Source organism: Cavia porcellus, unplaced genomic scaffold (assembly GCF_034190915.1).
Source record: "Cavia porcellus strain 051 isolate PalLab524CR breed Dunkin Hartley unplaced genomic scaffold, mCavPor4.1 scaffold_23, whole genome shotgun sequence".
Lineage (NCBI taxonomy): Eukaryota > Metazoa > Chordata > Mammalia > Rodentia > Caviidae > Cavia > Cavia porcellus.
This window is the reverse complement of record NW_026947506.1, coordinates 35,367,364-35,387,520: the sequence shown is the minus strand read 5'-3', so window position 1 is coordinate 35,387,520 and position 20,157 is coordinate 35,367,364. Positions and strand designations below refer to the sequence as shown.

The following is a 20,157-nucleotide window of genomic DNA, read 5'->3' as shown; positions in this document are numbered from 1 at the left end:
ATATTTGTCTTACCTTTCTTGTAATATGATCTCAAGTTTGTCATCATGGTTCTTATCCTAAAAGTATGATTAAGTTTTATTTGCTTTTTACCATTTGTTTTGTTTTTGTTTTTTCAACTAGAAGAATGAAAAGGAAAGCAGGAGCAGCTGGTCACAGACGTCCTCGTTTACCTGGTTAGTCGTGTCGTATCGTCGTGTCCCCCCCCCCCCCGGAAGTAACACTGTAGAAGGCTTACAATGGAGGCCTTCGGCTCTTTGAAGTGAATTTACCAGTGAATAAGTGGCAGGTGGTCACTTGACTCTTCAGTGGAAATATCAGGAACTAAATTTTTCCTGTGGCTATGTCTGTTTTAATTGATATTTCCAAAAGAGATAGCTTAAAGAAAAGGCTATGCCTTCTCAAGCCTTGTGTTTGAAGAATTGATGTTATGAACTGTCTGGAGGTATTGGTTGCTTTATCCACTGTGTTTCTTGTTTCCAGGTGACTATTACCATTCTGGGAGATACTGTTTTCTTTGTCCTCATCTATAAGTTGAAGATGGTTTTTGAGGCTCCTTCAGCCTTAAAGCTGGCCATTCTGCCTGCTGTGCAGAGGATATGGTTGAGAAGGACACTGCCCAACAGCAGTGGCCAGTGGCAGGGATAGTGATGTGTTAATGCATGCAGGGGAGAAGCTGCTGACTTCCGGTTTCTACTGTGGTTTCTGTGAGTGATGACAGCACCTCAGAAAAAAAATCAGTGAAGGAGCCAGGTGTAGTGCTGCACTGGGCCTGTAAGCCCAGTAGTTGGGAAGCTGAAGCAGGAAGATCACTAAGTTACATAACAAGACCCTGTCTCAAGAGAGAAAAGAAAAGAACAACAAAAATAATTAATGAGGGAAAGAGCTCAGCTTGGGTACTCATGAGCCTGAAAGGCCTTTGGACCATGCAGATGCAGGTCAGGGTGGAGATGTGAGTTGGAGGAAGAGCTGTCCACCAAAAACTCATGGTGGCTGTGGTCCTCAGTGAGGCTGCCAGAACTTTGCAGCAATATGCAGGCTTCTTCCTGTTTACAGTGTTGGCCTGTTCCCTCTTAACTGCATAATCATCAAGAAGGTAATGAGAAGGAGTGACTTTATTGACTGATGATTGGGAACAGGGTAAAGACGAGGAAGTTAGGAGAGAGATCTTGTTCACATTTGTGTGTGTGTGTGTGTGTGTGTGTGTGTGTGTGTGTGTGTGTGTGTGTGTTTTACTGGGGATTGAATCCAGGGCCTTCACACTGAGCTATATACCTAGCCCAACCCCTCCTCCCCACCTTTTTGAGACATGGTCTCACTGTGTAGTTCATACTGACCTCAAAGTTGCAGCAGTCCTCTGCCTCAACCCTCCAAATGCTGGGATTACGAGCGCGCGCGCACGCGCGTGCGCGTGTGTGTATGTGTGTGTGAGTGTGTGTGTGTGTGTGTGTGTGTGTGTGTGTGTGTGCAGTGGTAGTATTCACTGAATTTTTTTAATCACTCTTTGGAAAGATACAGAAGACATCCAGAACTGCTTCATAACATAGCAAGAACAGTGGGATACATGTTTGTTTGAAATGGAAACAGTTCCTTTAAAAACGGTTTGTTTTCTTGAGTTGTCATTTGCAGCTTTTGAACAGCGATTTGTCAGAGAGTCAGCGTGGAGTAGCAGAATGGTCATAAGCTTTGGCTTCTTGCTCAGTCATTTGTCGTGTGGCTTTAGATGGATTACTTCATTTCTGGGCCTCAGTTTCCTTTTACTTTTGGCAAAACAACTAACGCCTGCCTATGAGATGCTGTCAGGATTAGAGGTAATGAACAAATGGCAGTGTAGGCACAGCTCCACCATGAGATGGCAGGGGAAGCTTTCGTTCTTCCCATGAACATAATTTTTGAAATTTAGATTCGCTGGCAGGTGTACTTTGTCCCCTTTGTCCAGTTTCCCCCAGTGGTAAAACAAAACTGCAAAGTACCGCAACCAGAATACCCACATCCATCTCTCTTGTTCATGTCACTGTAGTTTTACTGATGTGTCTCTGAGTTTTCTACAGTTTCACACCTGAGGAGATTCCTGTATCTACAATCAAAATACTGAGCAATTCCACAAAGACCCTTCAGGTTACCCTTTATAACTGTACCTGCCTCCCTGCACTGCACCCACACCTGTCCCTGGTCCCTAGCTGCCTCTAATCTGTCCTCCATTTCTCAAGTTCGGAAGTTGTCAGTTTTTATCACTGTAACAAAATACCTGAAGCAAGCTAAGTTTATTTAGTTATCATTTGGAGGTTCAAGAACACAGTGCCTGCTGCCTATGCTTAGTTCTGGTGAAGCACATCTCTGCCCCCCTCCCCATGTTTATTATGTCCATGAGAGCAGGTAGTGATACCTGGAAACCAAAGAGAGCTCGTGAGGCTAGACTTGCTATTGTAAACCCAAATATCGAGTTCAATCATCCAAGCATTGTAATCCTCTTTCTAGTTTTCCTCACAATCCAAAAAGTTAAATTTGTAATCCCATTGAGACGTTATTGGAATCCTAGCAAGTTAATTCCAATCTACCATCAACAATCCAACCCATGGTGAGAGTAAAGACAGCAAGACATGTTCCAAGTTAAGGGCAGCCAAGGAGTCCTAAGTCCAGTCCTCATGAGGACATGTAGACAAAGGCCTGGATGGTAGGCCTCTCTCAGCATTTATTTATTTTTTACTTATTTATTTTTTGGTACCAGGGATCAAACTTATGACCTTGTGCTTACAAGGCAAGCACTTGAACCACTGAGCTAAATTTCCAGCCCCTCTCCCAGCATTTATTATCTTGTGAAGAAAGGGGGGTGGCTCAGGGATGAGTGATAGTGAGGATGTTGGGGATTACTGAGTAACTTGAGCTGGCTGGCCAGGTGCAAGAATGGCATCTCTGTAATTTGCAGAGATAAAGATATGCAGAAGATCAATTTACAGGGGTCTGTGTTAATCACTTATGAAGGAGGACAAACCCCAGTGACCTGAAGACCTCTTGTTAGGACCCTTCTCTTAGAGGTTCCACCATACCCCAGGAGTGGCACCCAGTGGGCCAAGCTGAGCCCACACACCTATGGGGTCATGCAGACCATAGCAGAAGGATGTAACGTTCTGTGATGAGGAATTCATCCAGGTTGCATATGGTCGGTCATTCCTTTTACTAACAAATAGTATCCCATGGTTTGAACACGCCTCATTATAACCATTTTCCTATTAAAGTATCTGTGGGCTGATTCTGATTTTTGGCTGTTACAAGTTAAGCTGTCGTGTGTCCAGGTGTGGTAGTGCACACTTGTACTTCCAGCTACTCAGGAGGCTGCAGCAGGAGGATCACAAACCCATACTGTGCAACTTGGCAAGACCTTGTCTCAGAAAGGGGGAGGGGAATCCGAGTAGTGTGTCCCTGGTTTCAATCCCCAGTACTGACCAAAAATAAGTGGAAATGGGAGTAGAAAGGAGAAAGATCTGTTACAAGCGTTTGTGTTAGAGTTTTGTATGTGCACAGGTTTTCATTTTTTGGAGGTAAATGCTCAAAGGTGCAGTTGCTGGGTGGTAGAGTAGTTGTGTGCACAGATTGTTTGAGAAACTGCACATTGTTTTCCAGGCTGGCTGTAGCATTTACGCTCCAACCAGTAATAAGTGCCTGAGTTTCTCTGCACCCTTGCCGATGCTATCACTGTATATTTCTGTCACTCTGATAAGCGTGTGCAGTGCTATCTCATTGTGGTTTTGTGTTCCTTTGCCACTGACTGTGTTCAACATCTTTGTGTGTGTTTATTGCTGTCTGTATATCCTCTGTGGTGAATCATTTGTTCCTGTGTTTGCCCGCTTTGTAATTGGATTGTTTGGTTTTTTAATGCCATTTTGTGAATTCTTTCTGTGCTATAGATACCAGTCATTATTGGTGTGTGGTTTGTAATTATTTCCACCCACTTTGTGTGTAACACTTAGAGTAGACCTGAACTTGCCTGTGGCTGGAACCTAAGGATCCTTATGAGGAGCTAGCTCATAAGGAGCATAGTATTCATAGTTTGTGATTTGTCCACTGGGATATGGATTCAGAAAGAGACTTACCATTTTGAGAGCTACATGAGCATAAAGTATTTTTGGTTTTTTTGATCTTTGGGTTTTTTCCTGAGACCAAGGTCTCACTGGGTAATTTAAATAGGCCATGAACTCACCATGAAGGCTAGGCTGGCCTCAAACTCACAGTGATCCTCCTGCCTCAGCCTCCCTAAGGCTAGGCTTACAGGCACGCTGCTGCCACATCCAGTGAGCATAAAGTTTTGGAAATCAGGTTTCTTGCATATTAGAAATGCCAGTGTTTCTTTCCGAGTGTTCTGATATTGCCAGCTTAGCTTTCTCTGTACTTCAGAGTCCATTTTGAATTCCATCTTTTCCACTAATCCCAAGAATGAGAGGTTCTGCCAGGTAATGTGTGATAGAATTGTGGCGGCGGCTGAAAAGATAAGAAGTATGAAATATAAATGACCTTTATTTTAAGAATGCCCCCCACCCCCTGGGGTGCGGCATCTCCCCGGGTCGTGATCTCTCCGTGGGACACATGGAGTGGGGACATATATGTAGCTTAGGTTGGGGGTGGTGCCTGAGGGGCATTAGGGATGCACAGGTATCTCATTGGTATTCATTTCTCACCAAAGCAAATTCCTACGGGTGGGGAAGATAGAGCTCCTTGCTTCTGCTTGAGGCTTTACCAGCTATGTGTCCCTCTTGGGCCAAAACTCTTTCAATGTGAATGGACATCTCCTGTCACTCTCACATCCACTGGTGTAGCACATTTTAATCTTTAGGATCTGCCTTGTGCCAGCCTGTTCTGGTTGCTGGAGAGGAAGAGGAAGAGGGACAGCATTCCTGCCCTCACGACACTGGTGTCTAACTGGAAGAAGACTGAGAGCTGACATGTTAGCCAGGCGTGGTGGCACAGACCTGTGATCCCAGTACTCGGAGAAGGAGGCTGACACAGAAGGGTCGCCAAGCTATTTCGTGACTTAGGCCTGGTCTCGAAAAATAAAAAGAGCTGGGAATATAGTTCTATGCAGACACTCTGGGTTCAACCCCCAGTACTTTAAAAAGAAAAAAAGTAAATACATTTGCGTCAGGCTGGGCTGGGGGCACAGTGGCAAGCACAGACGTGAATAACAGCTCCTGTCCCAGGATAAAGCAAAGACAACAGGGCTTCTTTGTGCCACTTGCTTGGAATTACGGTGTTCCCCTGCCCCCAACCCTGTTGAAGGCCCCCTCAGTGGAAGCTGTCCCTGCTCTGAAGGTGAACACCCAGCCCTTGAGAGGGGGAGAGCAGCACTAGGCTTCTTGGACTAGGTTCCTTGACCCATGGTTCCTGCTGGCTGGCTCAGATTTCACTCCTCTTTTGTCCTTAGGCTGGTCTCCTGGTGCTTACCAAGTCTTGAGTAACTGAAGATGTGATCTAGATAAAAGAGGTGTGAACCAGAGCCACTATTCCTGGAGATCTCCCCTCAGGACCTTTCCTCTGGAACCATAGCCCTGTCCCTGCAACAGGATTCCTGTGGCTTTGATAAATGGCTGACACGTTCATTAAATTAAATCTGCAGCCAAAAGAAAGCCTCTGATTTGTCCTATTGTTGCCTCTTGTCTGTTTGAAACCCACAGAATCTCCTTCCCTGTTTGAAGGCCAGGGGCTTAGAGAAGGGAAAAAGAATACCAAAACCTAGTTTTGCCTCTTCGGCAATGTAAACTTGGCTGACTGGCTTTTGGCACCATTTGTCAAAGGCTTCAGTGGAATCAAATGTGTGTTTAGACAGCTAGTCTTTAAGGAGACACTTTAGTGACAACAATGATTTGTCTTCCTCTTAGTGAACTTCAATCCTTAAAAATAGATGATGAAATGGGCCAAGAATAGTTTCAGGGTTAATACTTTAAACTGCAGCTGTTTCACTGTTCTGTCCTAGAGTACTGTCTACCTTTCCTCGCTCACGTACTTTCTTTGAGTAGATAAAAGAGAGTCTCTTGGGAACCAGGGTAGCCTCTGAGTGAATGTCCAGGTTGCTTCTTAGCATTTTTCTGTGGGTGGAGCTAGCAAACAATCTCACTTCCTAGCATGCTGGGTATTGGCTCACAGCCTTCTAACTTTTAGCATCCATCATAAAATGAGAACTTTGCTATCTGTCTCTTGCTGTTACAGAACAAATGAGCCAGAGTTTGTCCCAGGAGGAAAACAAGATTGACAACTGCTTATTTCATTTCTTTAATTAAAAAGACCCAAGGCCTTTACCCCCACAGCACTGTAAGGTTTTTACTGTCTCTGTTGTCATTTCAAACTTAGAAGGTACATGAACTGGGCACACCTCGCCACTTGTCCACATGAGTCCTGTGTCTTTTCTCCTTCCTCTGCAGGCCAGTTCTTGTTGTTTGAAGACACACTGTATGCAAATGTAGTCTCTCCACCTTAAAATGCTACTATAGTAATGTCCTCCAAAATGAATAGGAGGTGTAATAGAAGGTGTAAAATATCACAAAAGTTTAGGAGCTGGCTTGTTTAGATTCTACATTGTGCCTTTTCTTTATACCTTAGCATTTTCTAAGCCAGGAAGCATCACTCATGAAGTGTGTGGTTCTAGGATACTACGTGAGCAAAATGTTCCCAGCTCAGCAAGTGACTGAAGCTCCATATACACATCATCCATCGTCAGATACACACATCATCCATCGTCTCCTAACACCTTTTATCAACCTATTGCTTGGCCAAGAAACCAATCACCATTTATTTTACTGGCTATCATCAACATCTTAAGGTCTGAGAAATGGTATTTTCTGACATCGTTCCTACTTGACAGGCCACTCACCAGTCTGAATATTAATTTCAGTGAGATTTATAGTAATGGAGAAACTGGTTGCCTCTCTTGCCTGAACCTGTGGTAATGGAATATTAGACTTAATTCCTATCCCTGCAGAGCTCCAGACATTGGACAGGCTGGAAGTGTGTTTTTATCAATTATTTAAAGGCTCTCTTCTTCTCTTCCTGCTTTAGGAACTTTATCATTGCCAGCTATAAACTATGCCAGCAGAAGCAAAAGAAACACTCTTTTTTCAATCAACTAATTGATTTCTCAGGTCAGATCGTAGATAGGCAGTCTCTAGAAGAAAGTTTACAGAAATTGTGGCAGAGGCCTCCTAGAGTGAGGCCAGGCCTTTGCCACTTGTGGTCACTGAAGCTTATGCTTAGATTTTGTTCGTGTCAGCCTGAGTTCTTTGTGGCACTAGTGTGCTGGTAATGTGTGCCATCTTGAATAATGATACCACCCTGTTTTTTTTGCTTTTCATTTGACTGTCATCTCCTTTTTTCTTTTTAACCAGTGTGGACTTTGTTTGTTTGTTTTCATACGAGGGATCAAACTCATGACATTGCATTCACCAGGCAAGCCCTTGTGCCACTGAGCTAAATCCCCTGCCATGTGTGGACTGTTGTTTACCGTTGTTCCTGGGAGGCCTAAGCTGTCTGTACCCTAGTGTAGTGGAAATGATTGTTGGGTATGTGGATTCCATGTACAAGGTATAATTTTATTAATGTAAATATTTTTAATTTTAAAAGGTTTTTCTTTTTTTACAGTAAAAAAATTGCCATTAATGCCCTTCAGAGTACTCCACCTCACTTTGAACACACCGGATTCATGCTACTTTTTGACACAGTTCTGAAGTCTTCTTTCAGGAATGTCTTTAGTTGAGCTGTTGTGGCTGCCCTGATGTCCTGATGCAGTTCAAAGTCTATCCCTTTTGTGGTCAATGTGTCTTTTACTGTAGAAAATTGTTTATTTTAACACAGTATTTTCCCACCTTTGTATGTGTTTGGAAGTTCTATTGAGTGTGAAGTGTAATTGGAAATGTCAGAGCTGCGTCTTTGCTGGGGAGTTCTTGGGGAGCCTTCCTTGCCATTGGCAGAGGGTTTTGTCCTCTCCTGGATTAGTGGCTTCTTTGAACATCTGATGCAACTTGCAGATAGCTCTGATTTCAGAGGCGTTAGAGACCTCCTTGACCCCTATCCGTGTACCTCCTGTGGTCTGTGGACTCATGCCCTCTGGGAGGGCCTGCCCTGACACTGTTTTTTCCTGTCTCATGGTTGCAGCGCATCTTGATGTCCATCATCCCTGCTTCTTGGGTCACATCTTTAATATATCAGCCAGAGTTCAGATTTCTGTAGTAGGCTGCCTAAGCTGGTCTTTATTGTGGCTTCTAAAAACCTTTTGGAGATAAAATTTTTTTTATCTCATAAGGTAAATAAATCTTTTTAAAGCATACAATTCAGTGGGTTTAGTACATCTATGCTGGCTTGTGAAGTGTACCATAATTAATTTTGAAATGTTTCTATAATCCTCAAAAGCAAGCCTAAGTCCATTAGCAGTCACTCCCTGTTTCCTCCTCCCACCCCAAGCCCACCAATCTACTTTCTGCTTCCATAGATTTGCTGTCTGGACGTTTCAGATAAATGGAATCATGTTTGGCTGGCTCTTTCACATAGATGCTTTCATGGTTCTTCCCTGCCATGGTGTGTCAGTACTTCATTTCTGTGTCTTGCTAAATAGCTTCTGGGTCTTTGACATTTGGGGGCTGCTGTGAACTTTGATGTACGAGTTCCTATGTGGATATTTAGTACCTTGGGATTGGAAATGCCGAGTGTGCATCTTTGTTTTGCCCATGTGTGTGTGCTACTGAAAGGCAGCTTCCTACAGTGGAGAAATGCATGCATAAAAGATAACCACGTTTTAAAATCAATAGATGCTTCCACTTTGCCCCTTGACAGAGGCAGGGCCAGCTTGGGTTCCCGAGGTGGGGGAGTGAGCAAGCTGCCTTCCTCAAGCCCTCTAAGTGCTACTTACATTTTCCTGTTTAAAGATGTGTGACTGTTTTAAATGTCCATTTGCCTTGATGATTGGTAATCCTTGAATCAACTGAAATTGAATTTTTTGTGCACAGTTAGGGGCCTTTTTATTTCTATTTTTTAAACTGACCATTTTATTTCCTTTGCCTGGTTTTCTGTTGGATTACGTGTCTCTTACTGATCTATAACAAATTAGCTACCTATAATCACAGAACTTGGGAGGCTGAGGCAGCATGATAAGTGTAAGTTTGAGGCCAGGTAGGATTACACACTGAGTTGAAGGCCAGCCTGAACACTATAGCGAAACCCCTGTCTCAAAACAGAAAGCAGGCATGCAGGCACAAATTAGCCATTTGTTAAAGAGTTTCGAATATTTTTTTCTGAGTCATCATTTGGTTTTTTTGCCTTTCTTATCAATCTGAAATCTTAATTTTTTTGTTTTGTTGTTTGTTGTTTTTGAGGCAAAACCTTGCTCTTGTATTCTAGGTGGGACTCAAACTCACTGTGTAAACCCAGTTGGCCTTGAACTAATAGGGTTCCTCCTGCCTCAGCCTGTGGAGTGGTGGAATTACAGGTGTGTACCACCACACCTAGTTTGGTTTTGAATTTATATATATTCAATCATATCAGTCTTATGTAAGGATTCTTAGGACGGAATGCTTTTTCTATCCCATGTTAAATCGTTTTTCAGTGTTGTGTTCTACTTACGTGAAATGTAAAACACATCCACCTTCAGTCTGATGTAAGAAATCATTCACTTTCACCCCATGTCTGGAAAAGACATCTGTCTCATGGCCTTATTTACTTACTGGTGTATTAAGAGTGATTGAAGATGAACTTTTATTTTTGGAACAGATTCTCACTATGTAGCCCAGGCCGGTCAGAATGAGCTTTTCATTGACACTAAATGTCAGAATTTAGTGTTTGTGAAATCTCAGTTGTGTGTATAAGGAAATTCATTTCATTGTTCTGTGAATAATTATAGTTTTAAAAAAAAGGTTTTCTGCCTCTACATCATGCCCCATTTTTTTTTAAGTCTGAAATAAATCTATTCTACTTCTTTCATTAAAAATTTCAGGAAAGCCAGCTTAAAGACCATGCAGGGTAGGATGGATGAGCAGACACTAACTCGTGATGGTGAACCTTTTAGAGCTCTCCGTCATAACAGTCAGCCCACTGTGGTACTTGTGCCAAAGGTTTGCCACCACTGCTCTAATCCATTGATTGTTTGCCTTCTCTGTGCCTGCATTGAGGTTTATTAATGGAAGTTTTGTTAATGGAAATTTCTAAGCACAAATGAAAGTCAAAAGCACTTTTCAGCTCACATCCACCTTCCTACCACTCAGAATGTGTTGCTAATATTTCATTAGCTCTGCTCTCATCACCTGCCCACCAACCACCTCACTCTGTGCAGGTTCCAGAAGACATTGCAGACCCCGGGGCAAAGTCCCAAAATCTTACCTCAAGCATAACTGAATAGGGTTGAGAGTTTTCATTTTTTTTTAATAAGGTAAAGTTTATGCACAGTGGAACACACAGTGAGTTTTGAGAAGCACCCACATATCTAGGGGGTACCCTGGCTCAAAGCTCACCATCATTCTACAGAGCTCTTCAGGCTCCTACCACCCTCAGAGGCAACCAAGGTCCACCTTTTTTCTACTATAGTTTACCTGTGCCAACTAGAACTTCAGATTTTTCACTCGGCCTATTTTCTGGAAGCACATCGGCATTGTGTCAGTGCCAGCACATACTGTGTGACCACGCATATCTGCTCCTGAGGGATCTGTGTGGACGTTCTTGTGGAAGTTTTGTGTGCATGTTTGCATGTGTCTTGAGTAGCACTCCTACAGCATTATTGGATTGCACATACTCAGCTTACAGAAAGCCCCCAGACCTCCTCTAGTGGCTTGGAGGTTTGTGTTCCCACCATCATGGCTTGCACATGTGTGTGTGTCCGTGCACATACACAGTGCTGAGGCTGGAACCTGGACCTCACACACACCCTCATCCCTTATTATGATTTAATTGGCATTTCCCTGGTGACTAGTGATGCTGATTGTTCTCATGTGTCTGTTGTCTGACTCTACTTTTTCCTAGTCTGGCTTGTTTTCTTAATTTTCTGTGTTTTAAGTAGATACTTTTTATTGTGATGTAGTCTGATTTGTCTTTTTCTTTTAATGATTTTTACTTCCTATGTCCTGTCTAGGAAACCATTGCCAACTCTCAAATCATGGAGCTATTTTCTTTTGCATTTTTGGAAAGCTTTGTAGTTATACTATACATAAAAGCTCTTTCATGTTTAGGCCAGTGATACACTTCAAATTTGTGTGTGTGTGTGTGTGTGTGTGTGTGTGTGTGTGTGTGTTGTAAGGTATAAATCAAGGGTAGTTTCCTTACAAATTCCTATTCCATCACTCTGTATTGAAAAGATCTGCTTCCCTTTTGAAGATTGTTTTTGTGCTTAAAAGCAGTCCTGTAGGTGAATTTGCTTTTGAATTCTTTTGTTCTCATCCCTTGATCTATTTGTCAGTCTTTGACTTTGTTCTTTTTGAGGTAATCTTAGATATCCTAGGTCCTTTGCTTTTCTATATACAATTTTGAATCAGCGTGCAGTGACTATAAAAATTTGGCGAGAGTTCAAGGTTTGTATTGGACCTAGAGATCAATATGAGGAGAATTGATAAACTAAATAATATTGAGTTTCCAATGCATGAACCTGGTATATCTCTCCATTAATTTAACCGTTCTTCAGTTTTCATTTTGATATGGGGGTCTTGTATCTTTTATTAAATTCAAATATGTTATAATTTGGGAGTTGTCAGTGTTATGTTAGTTTTTAAATTTCATTTCCTAGTTATTTGCTGCTGGTGTATAAGAATAGTCCCCCTTTTTAGGGGGAGGTGGTTTGTAGGGGGGGATTCAAAGCCTTCGACACACTAGACAAGTGTTCTAAAACTGAGCTACACACCAGCCTCATTTTTGTGGTTTCATCTTGTATGCTTTGCCTTGCTAATAGCTGCTTCTGTAGGCACCTTAAGATTGCAGTAGGGATAGCTGAACGGCTTCCTTTTGGGCCCTGTGTTTTGTTTCCTTACTCTGGCCCTGTTGCAGTATGAGAGACACCTCCAGCACAGAGTGAGGGAAGCAGACACCCTGACTCCCTCCCTGGGTCTCAAAAGGAAGAACCGTGTGTATAGCATTAGCTATAGACTTTTCATAAATGCCCCTGATCCACTGACGAAGTTGCCTCCTATTCATAGATCTGTAAAGAATTCTTACTAGAAAGAGCATTGAATCTTGTCATGAGTAGTCTGCTTCTGTTGAACTGGTCTGATTGTTCTCTGGCTGATGAGGGTCTTCCCAGTCCTGCAGATGGCCTGCAGCCCCTCGGTAGGGACCTGCTCCTCCCCAGGGTGCCCTCGGCAGTCTCCTCCCTGCATTCTCCTGACTTCCTCGCCTTCTCTTGATGGTTCAGCCCTGGACTTGAGTATGCAGTGAGGAGACCTCCCATCTGTTAGCGTTCTGCCTGTGATACAAATGGCTGTAAAAACCCATAAATATTGATTTTGGGGTTACAAGTAAACTTCAGCAAAGATGACAGATTCACAAATACAGAATCTGAATAAAGAAGATCAACGTATTTGGAAATAAGATCTTTTCACCACTCATTTAATTTTAGGAGATCCATGAATTTTTAAAAAATTTACTGTTAAGGGGCTGGGGATTTAGCTCAGCGGCATAAGCGCCTGCCTTGGAAGCAGGCAGTCGTGAGTTCAATCCCTGGTACCGATAAAAAGGAAAAAAGACAAAAAAAAAAATTTTTGCTGTTAATAAACAGTTGGTTTTGTATGCACCATGTTTTCCTAGTCTTAGAATTAAAAAGCTATGAGTCCAGCACCTTCCTACTTCACCGTTGAGATAATTAATGCCAGGCCTGACAGCCAGTTACTGCAGAGTCTGATTTTTAAACTGGTTTTTCCCAGGCACTCCTCTGGGTCACCATTGCACTCCCAGGACACAGAGAGGCACCCTGTACTGTCGCCTTCCCAGTGCAGGTATCAGAGTGAAAGCAGTTGAAATTTAGCCTAAACTGTTCTGCTCCTTAGATGCAGCATCTGGGGATAATGGGGCTTCATGAGCAAAACCACACCTCACAAAAGTGGCCTGTGTTTAAGTAACATTGCAGTTTAAGAGATTGGTCTCTAAAGTAGTGTTTGAAGCATTTACAGAACATCCAGAATCCAACCACCGAGTCTCTCTCCAGCACCAGGGTCTGTGGAGCTGCCCCCTTCCTGCTGGGCAGTGTTAGATGAAGGGACAGCCAGGCATGGCTCTGTCCCAGCAGGGGCCCTGCGCGTAGATCAGTGGTGGCAAATCAATGGCACACATGCCACGGTGGGCTGTTTATATCATTGAAAGCTCTAAAAGTTTACCATCAGTGGAACTGGATGCGCCATGGGAGCTACTGACTGGCAGGGTGAGGGCATGAGATGCAGCTCAGCTAACACTTGGGAAACAACAGAGATAAAGCAGGCTCGCCAAGAGGGGTGGAGGGCAGCTTGTGGAGGTGGCCAGCAGTGATGAAGAAGGGCCAGTCTCATAGCCCTGCAGTGGCCCAGGGGTGGGGACCAGCTCCCAGCTCTCCTGATACCCTGCCCCCCCCTCAGGCTTCTTATCACAACCTCATGAGTTTCCAGTGCAAGGGGCATCAGAGAACCTATGTCTGGCTCTTAGCAAGGTTCTTCGAGCCACATGTAGTTGACATGCTAGTCCAACGTCCATTTCTTCAGATCCTGCCTTGTCGGGGCCATGCCCCGAGACCTCCGCTCCTTCACGGGGAGGCAGCACCTGCTCCGGATGCCATCAGGCACCCTGGCCACTTTCTAAACCATTTGCTTTTTGATCCTTGAAATAAAGGTTTGTGCACTGCTGTAGGAAAGAAGAGAACCCGATTTGATCTATAAATAGGTAAAAGTAACTGAATAAACTGAAAAGCTTAGAATCGGGGCTGGGGATTTAGCTCAGTGGCATAAGCGCCTGCCTTGCAAGTGTGTGGTCGTGAGTTTGATCCCCGGTACCAATAAAAAAGAAAAAGACAAAAAAAAAAAAAAAAAAAAAAAAAAAAAAAAAGCTTAGAATCAACCTTTTCCATTCTGAATAATAGCTTTGTTTTTTTTGTTTTTTTTTTTTTTTTTTTTTGAGACAGGATCTCCCTTTCTGGTTCAGGGTAGACTTGAACTCACTTTGTAGTCTAGACTGGTCTCAAACTCACACAGATCTTCCTGCCTCAGCCTCCCAAATGCTGGGACATGGCTTTTTTAGTTGTTTTTGTTTTAAACAAATATGTGCTGTGGCAGTTAGGCTGTGTCTGACTCTTCAGTTCACATCATTACGTTGCCAGTACCTAGGCTGGTGTTCAGCTGTTTGCTTGTCAAATCCATGAATAGATTGCTACCCTGTACTTGCTTAGAAATACTCCTCCACTTACAGTGGGGTTGCATCTCAACAGACCCATCCTGGCTTGAAAATACAAAAAATGGAATCACATTTACCATACGTGACCTGAATGCCACCCCCAGCAGCACAGCCCTATGGGGTACAACCAGAGCCTACAGAGTGCAGATTATTCTCCTGGTGGTCTTGGGGATGACTGGGGGTCATATCACCAGTCCAAGAAAAGATGCAAACTCAGAATCAGAAGTACAGTTTCTCCCAAATGCTGTCACTTTGGTACCGTCATACAGTTTAAAAATTGTAAGGTAGAACATGATAATTGTAAAACCTTCTGCAGTTCATGTCTTAATAAAATAGGTTCTTGTATCTTGTTTTGTCACTTCATCTACTAGTTTGGTTTTCTGAATTAGTGTATTTTTAAGTCCTCTGATCTAAATCCAGCAACAGAGCTTATTAAAGGAATTCTTTTAAGTAATTCTGTGATCTGTCTTCACATAGAGGGATGATATCTATATCCATAGTGGCAGCTTTCCTGGGACTCCAGAAAAATCGGAATTTCCACCCCCTTGGGCTGTCCTGGTACACCAGGGGCCCGGTAGTCTCTGCCTTAAGTGTGTGTTTGGAGTGCGTTTGTGTCGGGTGGATTTAGCCTGTTGACTCCAAGATCCACGTGTTTTTCTTTTTTTTTCTGGTTTCAGCTGACACTGAAGATGTGTGCATTGTAGAAAGATTGTTCTCCAGCAGCTTAGTGGCCATCGTTAGCCTCAAAGCTCCCAGGAAGCTGAAGGTTTGCCACTTTAAGAAGGGGACTGAGATCTGTAATTATAGCTACTCCAACACGATTCTGGCCGTGAAACTGAACAGGCAGGTGAGTGAGGCTCTGGTATGGATTTTAGTGTACATTGCTCCCTGTCCCTCTGCTTCCAGCCTGGTATGGTTGTCTCCTCCAGGGCCTCCAGGGTGGAGCAGAGGGTGGCACCATGCAGCTCCCACCAGCCAGCCATCCCCGTGCTGGGCACACGTTGGCCAGAGGCTGACTGCTCTGCTGTCTCCTCAGCAGCTTTGTCCCAACCATCACATTCATGACACTGCCTTCCCCTGCCAGGCTGTTTCACCCGTTCTTTAAGACACAAGTCTTAACAACTTACTGTCTGTCTATTTGCTTATCATGGGTTGGGGATTTAGCTCAGCGGCACAAGCTCCTGCTTGGCAAGTGTGAGGTCATGAGTTCAATCTCTGGTATTAAAAAAAATACATTTAATTGTCCAGAGATGTCCAGGTGTTTATGTATCTTTTGCTTTTATGAATGTTACTTTTTAAAAATGTTTCAGACCCTTTTTTCCTTCCATTAAGTTGTCAGTTTGACTTGTCTATTCCCCAAAACCCAGCAGAGTTGGTGAGTAGCTCTTGGGTTTGTTCAGCAGCCTCCCCTGGCTCAGGTTAGCACACGGTCCAGCTCTGCCCATTAGCTCCCCTGTGTCTCCCAGCTCCGGCAGCACCGCACACCCTGAAGGGAGGGCTGACTTGGCCCCCAGGACAGAGTGCGAGCTACAGCTGGAGCTGGCTTCTGGTTGGAACTGGATGAAGGCAGCCCTCTCACTTAAGCCTCGTTAGCACCGGTTTGGTCTGTTAAGTGACAAAATCGGTTAAACTGAGAAATCATAGCATGTAATAGCTTGAAGATTTTAAAAATCTAAGATACATAAATGTTCCTTCCTGTCCCAACAAAGAATTGTGTGCATGCCAGGTTGTCTTTCTTGTCTGAATCATTCCCTCAGTGGATCCTGTAAGTCTGCGTGCATTTTCTGCAAATGGGCAAGAACTTGCAGCAAAATAAGCTTTGTATTTTTATGGATTTTTAAATTTTTGTTTGTTTTGGAGACAAGTGTTTTGTTAGGTAGTTTAGGCTGGGTTCAAACTTACAGTGATCCTCCTGCCTCAGGTTCCTGAGTGCTGGAATTACAAACATGTGCCCTCACACCTAACTTAATACCAGTTTTTAGGTGTCTTTTTTTTTTCTTTTCTTTTTTGTTTTTTGAGACAGAGTCTCTGTGTGTAGTTCAGGCTGGCCTGGAACTCAATATGTAACTCAGGCTAGGCTTAAAACTCACAGGCTGCAGGGCAGGGCCCAGCTGCTCCTCTTGTCCAGCCTCCCAAGTGCTGGAATCACAGGGGTGCATGTACCACCATGCTCAGCCTAGTATCAATTCTTAAAAGCAACTGCCTTTAGCAAATGTTTCCAAAGCCCGCTTTCCATGTAGTTCAGCATGATAGCAAGTTACATTAGTTAGAATTCCAGTGCTCCTGTGCCCACCTCTGGCAATAAGAAGCCTTCTGCATCCCAAACCTTGAACATCCAGCCTGTGTGGATGGATGAGTAAGGAATGGAGAGCGTCTTAACCAGGACTTGGCTAATAGAGAACCAGGGACATGTGCCATAGCAAGTGTTTCTTCATGGTAGGTTTTCTGTGTTCTCTCTAGAGGCTCATTGTGTGCCTGGAGGAGTCTCTCTACATACACAACATTTTACTGCACACCATCAGGGAGACCCCCCCAAACCCTGCAGGTAAACTTGTTTGTGAGAATCTTTCTGATTTTGCCTTGTGAGATCAGCTTTAGGATGCTGGGTGCGATACCACACACCTGTAATCCCAGCGCTCTGGGAGGCTAAGGCAGGAAGACTGCAATTTTTGGCCAGCCTGGACAACTTAATGACTTAACAAGACAGGGACCTCTTCTCTGAATACTTGGCTATGTCTGAGCCTGCTAAAAAACTTTCTTAATTATACCTATAGGTGAGAGATTTTTGTTTCTTTATGTAGGTTCCATGGATGAGGCTGATTTTTAAAATTGTGGTTTTAAACCAGTCAGCTTTCTGCTAAAGTTGGTCAGTGGGCAGTACCAGCTCTTTGGTTTGCTCAACATTCAGTACATAACTGTTGCTGGCTTTTGAGGTTACTGATCATTTCAAAGCAAAGGCCTTTTTATAGTGTTGACATCACCTAAGTTGGGTTGGGGATACCAAATTTTAAAAATGCTGTTGTTAGCTTATCAAAATGGTATTTTATTTGTAATTTTAAAAATAAATGCTAAATTACAACTAGAAAGGCACACTTTCAGACTTGACTTGAACCTGCTGTCCGTGTGTTACTACAGGCTTGTGTGCCCTCTCAATAAACAGTGACAACTGCTACTTGGCGTACCCAGGGAGTGCCACCATCGGAGAGGTGCAGGTCTTCGACACCATTAACTTGGTGAGGGCCCTTTTGTATTTGGTTAACTCTTTAACACATTAACAGTGGGGCCATAATTCATATGTCCCACTGCTGGGCGCCTCTGATGTGGACATGTTAGGTTCCCGCCAGCTTATAGGTGGTAAGGTGGTACACGTGTGACTGTCTCATTTTATTAGCAAAAAGATGGATAAAAGTGATTAGATCCATGTGTAGCAGCAGTGACACCAGTGCCCCGATGGGACAGTCAAGCATGTTTCAACCCTGGAATCTTTAGCCCAACTGCACAGTTATCACTCCTCTCAAAGGTGGAGCAGGGCTGGTTGAAGCTGCCTCTGCGGGTCCCCGAGTGCTGAGCTCCTGCAGTGGGGGTGGCCCAGGCAGTGTGGAGACCTTCAGGGAGAAAGTGCTGTGTGTCTTAGAGTCTGAGCAGCACTTGCGTAGCCCCACCCCAGTCAGTCAGGTGGACTTGATGTTGTATTGGCCAAATGGTGGCTCATTGGTGGCATTTCGGTCTGCTGACAGACAGTAGCACAAGGCACAGGCTTTCATGCATGGCAGCCATGTTTTGTTGGTTTCCCATTTCAGAGAGCTGCAAACATGATCCCAGCCCACGACAGTCCTTTAGCGGCACTGGCTTTTGATGCAAGTGGAACCAAACTTGCCACTGCTTCTGAGAAGGTAGGTGCTGTGGCCCAGGAAGAAGTGGGTCGAAGGCCTCAGTTCCAGCTCTGTGCACGCAGACAGGTTTTAGTAATGCTGCCTTGCAGAGAAGCCATGCGGCCACGCTGGTAGCTGCCGGGGAGTAAGGGAAACGTGAGCGAGTCCACTTTCTGTCCCAGCCACAGTCTGTCTTCTAAGGAGGAAGGCCTGGGCTCACTGGCACTTTGTCCCAGGCACAGAACAGCTAAGCACAGGCTGCAGGGCAGGGCCCAGCTGCTCACCTCAGGACAGCCTGGGGAGGTGGGGACCAGGCACTGGTCTCACTTCTCCCCACCAGGCCTCACTTCTTAAACTCCTACGCTCAGCAGCAGCACCGCCCTCAGCCAGCTCAGGGCCTTGGGGATGTTTACTGTCCTGACTGTGACACTGTGTCATTGTCTGACAAGAGGATACACACTTGTTGTGGAAAACACGGAAAGGCACAGAGCAGATGCAACTGCATTTCTAGCCAGGCCGCTGTCCCCAGTGTGTCTTCAAACTGTGATGTTCACGTTCTGTGGGGGAGAGTTTAGAAAATAAGGAAAAGTGTAAAAGTCAGAGAGAGGCCAGTAAGAATGTCTGGGTTGAGATGCTGTGGCCTAGCCAGGGGTGGTGGCTCAAGCCTGTAATCCCAGAACTCTAGGAGGCTGAGGTTGGACAACCTCAAATTCAAGCCTGTCCTAGACAGTTGAGTGAGTTATTGAAACCACGTTCCAAAATAAAAAGGGCCAAGGCTGTAGGTTCCTACAGTGGCCCTAGGTTCAATTTCCAGTACTGAAGAGGGGGAAAGTGATCTTTTTGGCTTTTTTTGAGGGGTGTAGGAAGGTTTGGTTTTTGTTCTTTTTTGTGTGTGTGTGTGTCTTTTTTCCTTTTTATCGGTACCAGGGATCAAACTCACAACTGCCTGCTTGCAAAGCAGGCACTTAGGCCGCTGAGCTAAACCTCCAGCCCCTGTTCTTTATTTTTGAGACAGAGTGTTACTATGTTGCCCAAGCTGGTCTCAGACTCTTCAAGCAGTACTCTTGCCTCAGCCCCCTGAGTAGCTGGGACTACATGTAGGAGCCATCACACCTGGCTGTCTTTTGTCTTTTAAGTATTGCAATGTATTTAACGTTTAGTTTTCATCAAGATATGCACAACATGAACTTTACTGGAGGTGAGCCTGCCTAGGGTATGATGCTGCTGGGGGCCATCTGTAGGGCCTGAGTTCACATATAGGATGGTTGAAGTACTATTCCAAGCAAAGTATGTCCAGGTGGTTTCTACAAACCAGCTCGTTTTGTTTTTTTTTGTTTGTTTGTTTGTTTTGAGGAGGAGGGTTTTTGTTTTGGGTACAGGATCTCGCTGTGTAATTCAGGCTGACCTCAAACTCACAGTGATCCTCCTGCCTCTGCCCCCTGAGTGCTGGGATTACAGCCATCAACCACCATGCCCAGCTACAAACCAGTGTTGAAGTCATTTCTCTTCAGGCTAAGGACCAGCAATAAAGGAGCACAGGCTAGTTTAATATAATTGAGTGATTTTATAAACACTTGCATTATTTAGCCCACAGTATATATGTGTTACTGAGAACACATACACAGCCATGTCAGCAGACCTGAGAAAGGAATTTCCCGGAAAGGCTCACAGACCCCTTCATTTACGCTGCATCCAGCTGTCTCACTCTAGTGAGGGTAGAGCAGTGGCTCTCCTCACATGCACTCAGGGCTTAGGGGTGCTTTGCTGTCACAGTCTGTGTTTCAAGTACATTCTGAGCACTGCACACAGCCATCTCCTCCTGGAAACCCACATTGATGAGTTGCCCCACTGTGGTGCTCTGGGAAGTCTGTGTCCCCTGGAATCCTCGTCTTCCATAACAAGCTTGATGGCCATCTGTTTGTC

At 44.3% G+C, this 20,157-nt stretch overlaps 1 protein-coding gene across 1 annotated transcript in view; it reads left to right on the top strand.

The window, feature by feature from the left end:
• LOC111756912 (WD repeat domain phosphoinositide-interacting protein 2-like) overlaps positions 1-18,559 on the top strand; it is a 28,836-nt gene extending 10,277 nt beyond the window's left edge. The window contains exons 3-7 of the mRNA XM_063233609.1: positions 14,930-14,936; positions 14,991-15,209; positions 16,823-16,907; positions 17,498-17,595; positions 18,163-18,559. Coding sequence (XP_063089679.1) covers positions 14,930-14,936; positions 14,991-15,209; positions 16,823-16,907; positions 17,498-17,595; positions 18,163-18,369 — 616 coding nt within the window. The 3' untranslated portion in view covers positions 18,370-18,559. The remainder of the gene's footprint in view (positions 1-14,929; positions 14,937-14,990; positions 15,210-16,822; positions 16,908-17,497; positions 17,596-18,162) is intronic.
• The last annotated feature ends 1,598 nt before the right edge of the window (positions 18,560-20,157 follow it).